Here is a 12,917-nt window from a genome sequence, read left to right on the forward strand (position 1 = left end):
TTGTCCTGTCTGTTAACTTCCCTGTTAACAGACACCAGAATCCTCCATGCAGGGAACCACAGCCAAAGTTCAGACCTCCTGCATGTTGCTCCTGCGCCTCAGACAGTCCCGTGTGGATTGGAATGAATTTGTGAAGAGTTTGGCATAAAAACAAAAAAAAAAAACACCATTCCCTGTGTGCGTCTGTCTCATTCCTAGAATAAATGGTCAAATTCCTGCTGTCACAGTGGAGAAATCTTTACTAAAGGCTGTTCTGACCATTGATATGAACGGGTTTCACAGTGAATCTTCTGGCAAAAACGCACAGTGACTCAATACTGAATGTGTATTTGTATATATTTAAATATGTATGTGGTATGTACAGCCAAGTGCATGTCCTGCACTGTTATGTGTTGTCCTGTCCCATGTGTGTCAGCCTGTACTGTACTACTGTAGATCTCCAAACCTCAATACATTTAACTACATGGTGAATAAATAAATAAAGATTCTGATTCTACCATCTTTTCTCGCAGCATTTAAGAAAATCTTCAGTCATGAGATTTGCTCATGTACAAAATCCCTGAATCTGTCCTGCGCGGGTCCTGTGTGACTCAGCACGGCACCAACGCTGCCGGTTTCATTCCCACTGGGGCGACTCGTGCACTCATAGTGCTGCATGGCCAAATGCCAGATGTTATTTAGATGAAAATGGATCCATGATTTTGGATATCATGGGACTGCTGAACATGTAGCCTATACAACCAAGTCAGCCACCATGTTACCCAGGGTGCTTTGAGTGTTTTTTTGTTGTGCAGCACTTGCAGCACACTGTGCTAAACTGATCTGAGGTCTGGTCACTTGGAGAAGCAGGTTTGCTTACACAGTGTAATGTAAAACCTCCATGCATCTCGCTGACTCATCAGGCCGGACTTTAAGGACAGAGGTCGCTCCTCCTTAACAGAGAAGACTGAACACTTTGCAATACTTCACACCAAACTATTTTTTGATACCTCTTCGTTGAATGAAAGCATATTTCATTATGATACAAGGCAGAGTTAGAGGTTCACATGCTTTTCTAAATAAAACCAGTCAATTTATTTAGTATAAATGGCCATAAAAAAGAAGACAACTCATTTTAAGAACTTTTTTGATACCATTTGATTTCCTTCACAAACAACTGAGAATCTCTTTTCTTTTCTCTCTTTCTTCTCTCTGTTCAAACTAACAGACTGATTTCAGGTTGTTTGGTTATCTTTCTGGTGGATCTGGTGTTCATACTGAACATATGACCAGTATATCGACATCGCACTTCATCCATGTTAACAAGCAACGCCAACATCTCATTAATCGTCCTGACAGCGTGTTATCTCCGGTTGGGTGCTGATATGTTAGAAGATCATCCATGGTAGAAGTTCATCTGTTCTGCATCTATCCTGCAGCCTCGACACATTCACAGTCTACATGATGAGATAACCCAGACGAACCTTTAACATCATTTCTTGCACAGAGAGATTTAACCGGTTAGGTAACAGCGAAGGCCTTCATGCCTCAGGATTATTAGACATCGAGTATCTGCCGATCCCAAGGACGGATCCGTTTTGTAATTAACTGAAAAATGTAGCAGACATGAATGCTACCCAGCTGCTTTCAAACCAGATGCCGCATAAGTGGATTGGATGGTGGAAACCAACTAAAGAAATAAATAAATGAATCGGAGGAAGGGAATTAAATTTAAAAAATGGATCTGAGGTTGATGGAACAACCTGTGGCGAACACCGATCACCATCAAAATTCAGCAGGATCGGATCAGATTCCGATACCGATATGCGATCGATCGGTGCATCCATACTCAGTTTACAGCAACATGGGAAAGCAGTCAGATTTGGACAGATTTGGGAACGAGCCACAGCTGATCTGACGCTGCAGTCTGGACGCTCCACATCACCAGATGATGAGCTGAGATGAGCCGGGCCAAATCTGATCTAATGTCCGAGCACAGGCAGGCGGGCCCGACAAATTCAATTCTCACATCACAATGAGAAACGCTGGCAGCGGAGAACGACTTTCAACACACGAGGCTTTCACATTTATGAGCTTATTTTATTTTATGCTGTCAGGATGAAGATATGATTATCTAAATCCATCTGGAGCACGTTCTGGTGAAAACGAACTGAATCTGTGTGTAAAATACATTTTACAAGGATGTTTACTTGTGAGAGGGAATATATCTGCAATCTGACAATAGTATCATTACATGAAACGCTAAAAAAATAGAGTACAGGGTCTGAAAAACTCTAGTACAGCAATGTTTCAGTACAGCAGTGTAACAGTAAGGTCAGGCTACTCACGCAAGAAGTGCTTCTCTAGTAAGGCAATTTCCAGGTGACCTTTGACCTCATTGAGGCGATCGGCCTCCGTCCTCTGGAAGTCTTGGATGGCTGCAGCCATAGCGAGCGACCCTGCACCAGCCTGAGAGACACACACACACACACACACACACACACACACGCATGAATTAGCACAAAAAAGCACAAATTACAAGTAAGTGAAATGAATGAGAATGTCTCTGCCGCAGGTGATGAGGATGCTATAGGAAATATTAGAGTGTGGTAGGGTTAGGGAGGGTGTGTATGTTCATTAACACAAAATAATTTCACAATAGTCAAACTTTAAAAACACACATGGGTAATGCAAAGGGCAGAATGATGTAACGAATGCTCCCAAGACCCTTCGTCTTGTACAGCAGAGGAACGCTGCAGTAAGTACAGAACCAGAGAGGAAATGTTTTTAGGTTTTTATTCCTCACTCCAAATCTTAACTCCACAGCCCATATTTACTAAAACCTTTAGCGGGACGAAGACCTGCAATGATCAAAGTCACCACTAACACACTGGTGTTATGTGCTAAAGGTTTTTGTTTCCATGGATGAGTAAATCAGGGCCTATGAGTGCGTTTACACTCACATTAATATTCTGAATGTGAGTCTTATCCCGGGTCTTACTCAGGATCTGGTGTTTGTTCATCTACCTGTATACATGGAGACAGTCTAACACTCGGTACGTTTCCTGTTGTGTTCATCGTGTCTCCATGGAAACAGCACTGTGCTGTTCACCAAACCCAGAATCTGGTGTTTACATGCCAGAACGTACCGGTTAATATCAGCGTATACCAGCTAGCATAGTCGGGTTTTTCTTAGTCGGGATATGGGTTTATCACGGTTACTGTAAACAGGATATGGCATTTACATACACCAACTCATACACAGAATATTTGAATATTCAGAATATAAACAGAATATTGTCAGGTACAGTGTGTCTGTGTCTGTCTCTCTGTATTTTGAACTATCAAATAAAGGCGAAAATGCGAAAACCTTCACAGTAATGACGGTAACAAACTCAAATATATCAATTTTGAGTTAGTGTAATGATAGTGTGTAATAATAGGTGTGAATTTGTCAATTTAACATTATCCACTAAAATCAGGGCGCGGGGGGGGGCTCTATGACTCTGACCCTTGACCTCCTTCCTATTGGTTGTGTAAAATGTTGCTGATATAGGAATTTAAAGCTGCTCCGCATAGGGGCATCAGCAAAACGGTTAAAATCTATAACTGTTACTTCCCCTTTAGTTCTGCACCAAGTGAAAGCGGCGTGCATCAGACAGAGCAGAGCAGAGCAGAGCAGGGCTCGGCCTGCAGTAACCTCCTGTGCATCAGCAGGGAAGAGGCAGATCACAAGCCAGACTCACGTCCGGTTCCTCCTGAGGCGCAATTAAGTAACGCCGCTCTGCACTGCAGGTCAGCTTCACAACTGCCGCAAGCCACAAGAGGTCAAAAGTAAGAGAAAAGCAAGTTTGTCCTAAAATGATGGCTGCAAAAAATAAAACATGTCCAAGTATATCTTTGCTTGTGCAGCCATAATCCACAGGATCTGATGCAGCTATTTAGAGCACCTGGCTCTTCATAACCTGGCTATATTTGAGGGGGGGATTTTTATTATCACAGGGCTCCACCAATCACAGATGTCTGGTTGAACCTTCAGGAGGATCAACAGGACGTTGTGGCGTTCGCCCTCTCCTCACCCATCAGCCTTCTGCCTGGTTCCTTTAAGTTTAGTTCAACTTCTGCAGTGTTGCTGATGGAAGTATGCTGATATCAGGTTGTTTGGTTATCTTTCTGATGGATAACCGGCGCCAGCAGGTGTTCATACTGAACATATGACCAGTATTTCAAATCGCACTTCATCCATTTTAACACATTTAACATGACATCTCATTAATCGTCCTGACAGCGTGTTATCTCCGGTTGGGTGCTGATATGTTAGAAGATCCTCCGTGGTAGAAGTTCACCTTCGTACATTTGTTCTGCATCTCTCCTGCAGCCTCTACACATTCACAGTCTACATGATGAGATAACTAGCGCCCAGACGAACCTTTAATATAATTTCTTGCACAGAGAGATTTAACCAGTTAGGTAACAGCGAAGGCCTTCATGCCTCAGGATTATTAGATATCGAGTATCTACCGATCCCAAGGACGGATCCGTTTTGTAATTAACTGAAAAATGTAGCAGACATGAGTCTACATGATGAGATAACTAGCGCCCAGACGTACATTTCAGATAAGTTCTTACAGAAAATGGAAGCAGCAGAGTGCGTGTGATCAAAATGAGGTAATTGCAGCCAAAACAACTGAACACACTGGAGACGCACGTGAGGTCGTGCTCCATCTGAAATTTTAAAAAACGCGTACGCCATCGCAGCGCCTCCTTCCAGGACTGCCGGCCGACTGCAGCGGCTTTTTTTCTTGTCGGAGATGTGGTGAATTTTCCTGCAGCGACTCTAAAGTGCTGGAGTTTAAATGAGAAGCACAATGAGCATGAAAGCCGAGGTCGACGGACTGCCACACACAAAACATGAATCAATCATTATTCTAAAGATGACAACTTTAAAATTTTGAAAGTGTTTTGCATTCATTGTTGTAGCAAAACATCAAGCAGCCGGCGCTAGTACTGGATGAAATGGCCAGAACAACATTTTCGCATGCGAAGAGGATGATGGGAAATTAATAAACTACAGTGTGAAGATTTATAGATAAAGTTACATTTTCACAAGTTCAACTGTTCTAACTGATCTACAATAAATCATAGAATAGAATGATGAACGATGATGCAAATTTTACATAAACCATATTCGGCTCAATAAAGAACAACATGACTTTACCAAACCATGATGAAGTTTCATGGCACCACAGAGGAGTGACGTGCACTAGAGTTGAATTAATAAAAAAAAAATCAAAATCGCAATATGAACTTCTGCAATTTCCAAATCGCAGAAGCTGAAATTTATTACTTAAGAGAGAGTTTGGTCCAAACTGGATTTGTCTGGAGTTTTAGAGCTGCAGGTAATCTTTGATCCATCAGACTCAAACTCTCAAACTCAAATCTTAAACAAACAAAAATGTCACTATCTTTCAGCCCTAACGAGCCCGCAGGCTTAGACTCCGCCCACAACATCCTGCATGTGCAGCTCTGTCTGGTAAATCCTAATGATGACAGCACTGTAAGACAGGTTTCTGTAGACTGCATACACACCACATGCTTATCATTCCAAGACGAGACAATAAGAGGAGGCATGTCAACACACACACACACACACACACACACACACACACACACACACACACACACACTATAACTGGTCCACGCCCAACAGGACCGGCTGCAGATTGACTCGCACAACTAAAGTACATTCCACTGTCCCATACACCGTGTTAACGAGTTGTAAGATTAAGATAACAGAAAGTAAAGTAGTAATTGGTTATAACTCAAGACAAGCGTTTTCAGCATAACCTGTTATCACTGGATTCAGAGCTCAAGTCCTTTAATAAGTCCAACTGTAAACCCTAATAAGTCATACTTTTGCTTCTCATTCATACCTCTTACTATACACTACCAGTCAAAAGTTTGGACACACCACATTTTTCTTTATTTTTACTATTTTCCACATTTTAGAATAACAGTAAAGACATCAAAACTATGAAATAACACAAATGGAATTATGCAACGACCAAAAAAAGTGTTAAACAAATCAAAACTATCTTATATTTCAGATTCTTTAAAGCAGCCGCCCTTTGCCTTGATGAAAAGGCTTTGGAAAGAAATTCATACATAGGATCAACTTCACTATTTATATTTGTCTAAGAAACTAATTTCAAGCATTTCAGCAGAAGTCTTTAGATCAAAATGGCTTTAAGAGAATGAAAAACACAGAACATTCAATCAGGTGGGTCCAGACTGTTGACTGGTAGCGTATCTATTTTCTATATTCTTGTTAATTTTCTATTTTCTTCTGTTTATATTCCATTTTTCTTTGCTGCAGCCGATTACTATTTGCTGCTGCAGTGACCCAGTTGCCCCACAGGGATCATTACACTTTCATTTTATCTAACACCGGGCTGGTGATGAAGGGAAATACTGGTGTTTCTCACACTCTGTCCAACTGTCTTCATCACTTCACTATGTTATTCTTCATGAGCCATTTTGGGCCAAGTGTGTGGAACAGAGTCTGGTTCGAGTCTCTGGACGTCCGATGCCGAAATTTGAAGATGATGAGAAGTTTGTCAGACTGCCTGCTGGTTACAAACATTTTTTTTTCACTTTGAACCAATCATAAAGAAATATCAAGTCACCCACTCTTGTCTTTTCTTTTAGTTTCATGCTTTATTTATACCACCAAACGTTTTTCGGCTGCATGGCCTTCGTCAGGGTGATGAAGACATGTAGCCAAAAACTTTTGGTAGGATAAATAAAGAAAAAGTTCTGTATTTTAACCAAGATGCTGCACAAATCTTAACAGAGCAGATCAAAGAAGAGACAGAACCAGCAAAACAAACACCAACATAGCACAGGGACACAAATAAAATAAAATAAATAATCAAAAAAGTTTCATGTAGAATCAAAGGCTAAAGAGTAGAGATGGGAGTGAGCGATTTCCCATGATTCCAGTCTGTCTGCACCTCAGCTCTGATGTATCACACAGAGAAAGGAAGGAAGTGATGTCAGTATTCAGCTGACGGACGGCTTGTGTCGTCTATCTGTGGCAAATCTCCCCATTAATCACCTATATTCATCACCTCTATAAATAACATTGCTCCATTACTTAAATTACATGTGATGATGATTAATTTCAGCATCAACAGGTAGCACAGGACTAGCTGCACGGCGTCACCTGTCTCGTTTCTATGGGAACGAGTGACCACCCACCCACCCATCCACCCCCTCCCCCTCTCACCCCCTGGTCTAGATGTTTTAAATCTCTCTAGTCTTCTGATCCAACGGGCACCTTGATGAGGTAAGAAGTCAGCCAATAGGAAGTGGCAGTGGATTGGCTGCTGTATATCTGCTGAATGAATACGCCAACTCAACAAAAACTCAAGCTGTCCTACTTCTACTTCCTGCGACAAACACTCTGGTAACTAAAGAGGGACGTTAACATCTACTGAACCGTCCCAAATACAGGTCAGTCAGATTTACATCTAAATGGATCTAAGTGGAACTCCACATGCAGGCGGCAACTGAATCCTCTCTACATTTCCTGACTGAAACAGTCATTTGCATTAATCACCTATAATCATCACCTCTATAAATAACATTGCCCCATTACTTACATTACATGTGCTAATTGATTTCAGCAATATGTAAAATAAATTAGAAAATCCCAAAGAAGAAGACAAAGGCGACGGAGAAGAAGACGACAACGAAGAAGGAAAATTCATCGCTCCCTGGAGGAAAAAAAGTATTTTCTCTTGCCCTCCCTACAGGGAGGTCAGAGGTCAGGGTCGGGTTAGGATTCAGAGCAGACAGAGCGAGCGGCCTACATACGAGATACTATGATCTCGCAATGTTACAGGTTTGAATCTGTCTCACAACCTTTATCAGATCCACCCCACCCCACCCCCACCTAGGGCTGGGCAATATATCAATATTATATCGATATCGTGATATGAGACTAGATATCGTCTTAGATTTTGGATATCGTGATATCGTGATATGGCATAAGTGTTGTCTTTTCCTGGTTTTAAAGGCTGCATTACAGTAAAGTGATGTAATTTTCTGAACTTACCAGACTGTTCTAGCTGTTCTATTATTTGCCTTTACCCACTTAGTCATTATATCCACATTACTGATGATTATTTATCCAAAATCTCATTGTGTAAATATTTTGTGAAAGCACCAATAGTCATCCCTACAATATTGTCGCAATATCGATATCGAGGTATTTGGTCAAAAATATCGTGATATTTGGTTTTGTCCATATCGCCCAGCCCTACCCCCCCCCCCCCCCTCCACCACCCTCCTTCTCTCTTATCTCACCTGTCTTTCTACTAAACTGTCACTGACATCTACAACAGTGTTTCTCAACCCAGTCCTCAAGTTCCCCCTGTCCTGCAATCCATGTGTCATGAGAAAATGCGGCCCTTGATTGAATCAGGTGTGTAAGAGCAGAGTTGCAGGACAGGGGGGTCCTTGAGGACTGGGCTGAGAAACACTGATCTACATTTAAGACAATTATCAGCTTACAATGAGAGCAACAGTAGACAAGTTTCACTTCCTAGATCACCAGCATTACAAGCAAAAAATAGTAATGAGGTGAATGGTCAGAGCCACACAGCGCCCTGAGAACATTCCTGTGAGAGAAAAGCTAGAAAAAGGGGGGAAGTGTGGTGTAAGACCGGTCTAACCCGTGATTCAACATGATGACGATTAAAAAAGGTCATACAGCGACTCGGTGAAAGATTAGTGCAAAGTCACTCAATCTGCACCAAGCTGCATTTCAGGCTGCTGCAGATTTACTCCGGGACGTTAGATCTTCCACTCGGGACACAAGGGAAATGCGGACAGACAGGCTTGGCTTGGTCAGCTTGCAGAGACGGCACTAACAAGACTTATCAAAACAAGGGAAAAGATCAAACAGCTGCAGAGCTTAAGTATTTTGTCTGGGGTTTAAACTTCAAACACCACCAAGCTGTTCTGACACCCCCCTCCCACCCCCCCCCCTCCAACACAAGAACATCAAACAACAAAATGAGGAAAATGATAAAATCTGAATATTATCTGAGAGTAAATTAGTCTGGGAGTCTTGTAAGCATTGGTTATGGCCACCTGTAAGTTAGGTCCGCCAACTTAACGCAAGCTATGAAAAGAACTGCAACATTTGCATTTCGTTCCATTCAATTTATTACGTTCGTCAATACCAAATAAATCCCTGCAGAATGGAGAAAGCGTCAGTGCCTGTGTTGTTGGCATGGGCCTGAGTCTGCAGTCAGTCTTTTGCTGGTGACGCAGACAGCAGTTGGAGGGCTTTCACTCCAGCTGATCTTGTCAAAGGACAAGATCAACAGGAAAGGGACTGAATAAACAGGAACGCTGTGTCTCGGGAGGGGAAACCTCTTGGCCGAAAGGCCTCTAGAAAACTGCCGAGCTGCACCTCGACATGGAGAGTGAGCGGACTTAATGAGGCGGACTGGAAGAGTCTTCGCTCTGTCGGAAGGGAAATGTTCCTGAAGCATGACTGGGTTGTTAGAAAACTGAAAGGATTATCAGAGATATTATTACTAATCATCTCATTCTGAGGCCAAGGAGTGATTATTTAAGCTTTCAGGATTATTTTCTTCTGAACATATTATTTATTCTTATATAACTTGTTGAAAAAGGTTAAAAGACCAAAACGTCGACACAATAAACTGGCGCTGAAGTGACTTTGTGTGCAGATTAGAATATTGCTTTTCATCTTTTGGGTGATCTGAAGTTAGGGTTCAGACTGTTAACAGCACCAAGAAGAAAGCATATCGCCCTGATACATGTCTTCTCTCTGTATAAGAGAACATAATGCCAGACTGCATGCCAACACTGGCAAGTGGAGAGTTTTATGTTGCCTTGGCTCATAACTCATCCACCCCCCCACCAATTGGTGAATTTGGTAGAAGGAGACCAAGGAGTAACAAGCAATTTTTTAATTTTTTGCAATTTCTGCTTCACTGGATAGTTTGCAGAGAGACAGGAAAGATGTGAGACAGAGAGAGGTACGACATGCGACAAAGGTCCAAGGCCGGTTTCAAATCCAGGATGTCGCAGATACACAGTATGCAGCTTAGTCTGACCAAGCTGCCAGGATGCCCTCAAACATCTTTGGATTAGTTCTTTTAAAGATTATTTTTTGGGGGCAGTTTCACTTTTATTTGACAGTTGAAAGTAGAGACAGACAGGAAAGATTGGGAGAAAGTGGGGGATGAAATGCAACAAAGGTCCCGGGTCGGACTCAAACCCAGGACGACGTATTTACATGGTACACGCTAGGGCTGAACAATTTTGAAAAAATATCTAATTGCGATTATTTTTACTGATATTGCAATTGCGATATGATTTGCAATATTAGAGGGAATGGTAATTTTTACATCATTATTCTCATTTTCATTGAAAAACGTATTAAAATGATTATGGTGTGATTTTTGCGGGGATCTGTACCAAACAAAGATGTTTTCTTAAGTCTGTAGAATATGATGTGTAGGCAGGACATCTCTGCAGCACCACAATATTTCATTTAAAATGGTATTTTGACACATTTCGCCTTTAACAAATATTGTGCCTCCTGCGATTTGAAAATTGCAGTAGGCCATATTGCGATTTCAATAAAATTTCGATTAATTGTTCAGCCCTAGTACACGCCTTAGACCTCTGACCCACCGGGACGCCCCTGGATTATCTCTATGCTGAGATTGAGTGGAACCCAACAGTTTGGATAAAGTGAGTCATGGTCTAGAGAGGTAAGTGATAAATAAACAACAATAAACAAGGCAATATTAGCCTGCAAAATGCATTCATTCTGATGTGACGTTCTCACCCATATGAATAAAGCCACAGAAAACAGCACATATTGGGGGCTACAAAGTGTAGAGATGCACACATTATCTTTGTCAATAACTTCAACCTTATCCGGGATCCTGTCTGCTCAATTAGAACTGATGAATCCCAAATATCTAAGCATGTTTCCACAGCAGCGCATCAGCAGAGGAACACAGCATGCAACACAGTTCACAACCATCTAAAAGCAGAGAGGTCAGTTCCTACCTGAAGCTCCGTCTGCGGCAGCTGGTCGCCCGCCGGGTCCCGCAGCTCCTCCAGGTCTTTGATGGAGGCCCGAGGCTTCATCAGGATCTCGTCGCTACATTCGTTGTCGGACGTGTTGGGCGACTCCGCCAGATCCAGGAACTCGTCCCGTCTCTGGCCCCGAAAGCGGATCTTGTCCAGCCGCTTCAGCATGGTCAACACAGTGGACTTGGTCTTTATCTTAACATGGCATATGGCATTCCTGCAGAGACAGGAGGAGGAAGAGGAAAGAAGAATGAACCGCACATCCACCACCTGAAAAACATCTACTCATCTGCTCTAACTAAAATGAAAGTGTGCATAAAGATATACTTCTTTTCCATAGCGAGCTTAAGTCAGTAACTGCCTTTAGACCTTTGCTTACAATAAGAGACATTTGGATTTGTGGCTGTTGGGAATGAAATCCTTCGAATGAAACGGTTTACAAGTTATAGCCATTTCCATTCTGACAGTTGTCTTGTTAGAGAAAAACACAAAACTGTTAAAAAGGGCACTGGCCTGAATGTGTCTCAACTAAAAAAAAACAGATTCAACACCAAAGGAAACACAATCAATCCACAACTTGACAAGTTCGTTGGAAATCATGTCCCACAGTGGCGCCCTCGTAATACTGAGCATTACGGCACAGACATGTGTTTACAAGAAAGGCTGAAACATTAAAGGCTGTTAGAGTGAGTGAGGGAACTACATTTTATAAAAGGTCTCAAGTTCAAGTTCCGCTTTATTGTCATCTCAGCTGCACAAATCTACATATATATATCTAAATATACATAAGACTGTACACAATCCAATCACTATATCACATATAGTGTAACTAGGAGTTTCTTTCTTATATACCTAAGACAAATTAACTCTGATACAGCTAAGACTTCAGTGTCTTGCACAAGATAAGACAAGGTAAGGCTGGGCGATATATCGTATAATATCGATATACTAATGATCATTCCTAATTTTCAAAATGTTCTTGTGTGTAAATATCTTATGAAAGCACGAATACTCATCCCCAAAAATATCGTCACATTATCGATATCGAGGTATTCCGATTAAAATTATTGTGATATTTGATTTTGTTAATAGCGCCCAGCGATAGAAAGAACGCTTTAACATCTCATCTAAGAAGTGACACATGAAATCAGACTATCAGAAAATGAACTCACAGTAAGCGATGAGACAATTAAGCTGTAACTGAAAACTGTAAGGAGATGAAATACAAAAAGGATGAAAAAATGAGTGAAGATGAACACAAGAAGAAGAAGAAGAAGAACACAACTCTGCCACATCATCTTCAAATGTCTTACCTGACACTGAGAGTCCCTTGTCACTAAATAATCATTGGCACAGGCCTTTTTAAGCTGTATTTATCCAGGGAGGGTTTGCTGAGTGCCTATATGCTCTTTTTCAGCTCCGCCTCGATTCACATTTCATATTGGTCAACACACTCACACCTAGCAGCAGCGAGCCAATCAGCAGCTCCACTGGCATTTATGGCCTTTACGGTATTTGTTCAGGGAGGGGAGAGCATCGTTTTCTTTCCCTGCCAAGATATTTCCCAATCTGGTCCAGGGATTCAAACTACAACATCTTGCATAACAAAAAGTGCTGATAAAACACAATAAAAAAAAAAGGAAACTAGATATGCAACTAGATGGCACTCAGTAGAGCTCATACCTCCACTAACACTATGCAATTGTCAATATACGCCAGTTCCACATGTCGGATTTTCACCAAAAGTTAATAATTTCTTCTATGCCACATTACCAACTTGTTTCACATTT

The 12,917-nt window shown here is 41.6% G+C and overlaps 1 protein-coding gene across 1 annotated transcript in view; it reads right to left on the reverse strand.

The window, feature by feature from the left end:
* Positions 1–12,917, reverse strand: part of LOC139919904 (GRAM domain-containing protein 4) — a 55,810-nt gene that overhangs the window by 36,742 nt on the left and 6,151 nt on the right. Inside the window, exons 2-3 of the mRNA XM_078282917.1 lie at positions 11,104–11,344; positions 2,328–2,448 (exon numbers count right to left, since the gene is read on the reverse strand). Of these exons, the coding sequence (XP_078139043.1) occupies positions 2,328–2,448; positions 11,104–11,344 (362 nt within the window). The remainder of the gene's footprint in view (positions 1–2,327; positions 2,449–11,103; positions 11,345–12,917) is intronic.

The sequence above is a fragment of the Centroberyx gerrardi genome, chromosome 4, assembly GCF_048128805.1.
Source record: "Centroberyx gerrardi isolate f3 chromosome 4, fCenGer3.hap1.cur.20231027, whole genome shotgun sequence".
In the NCBI taxonomy this organism is placed as follows: Eukaryota; Metazoa; Chordata; class Actinopteri; order Beryciformes; family Berycidae; genus Centroberyx; species Centroberyx gerrardi.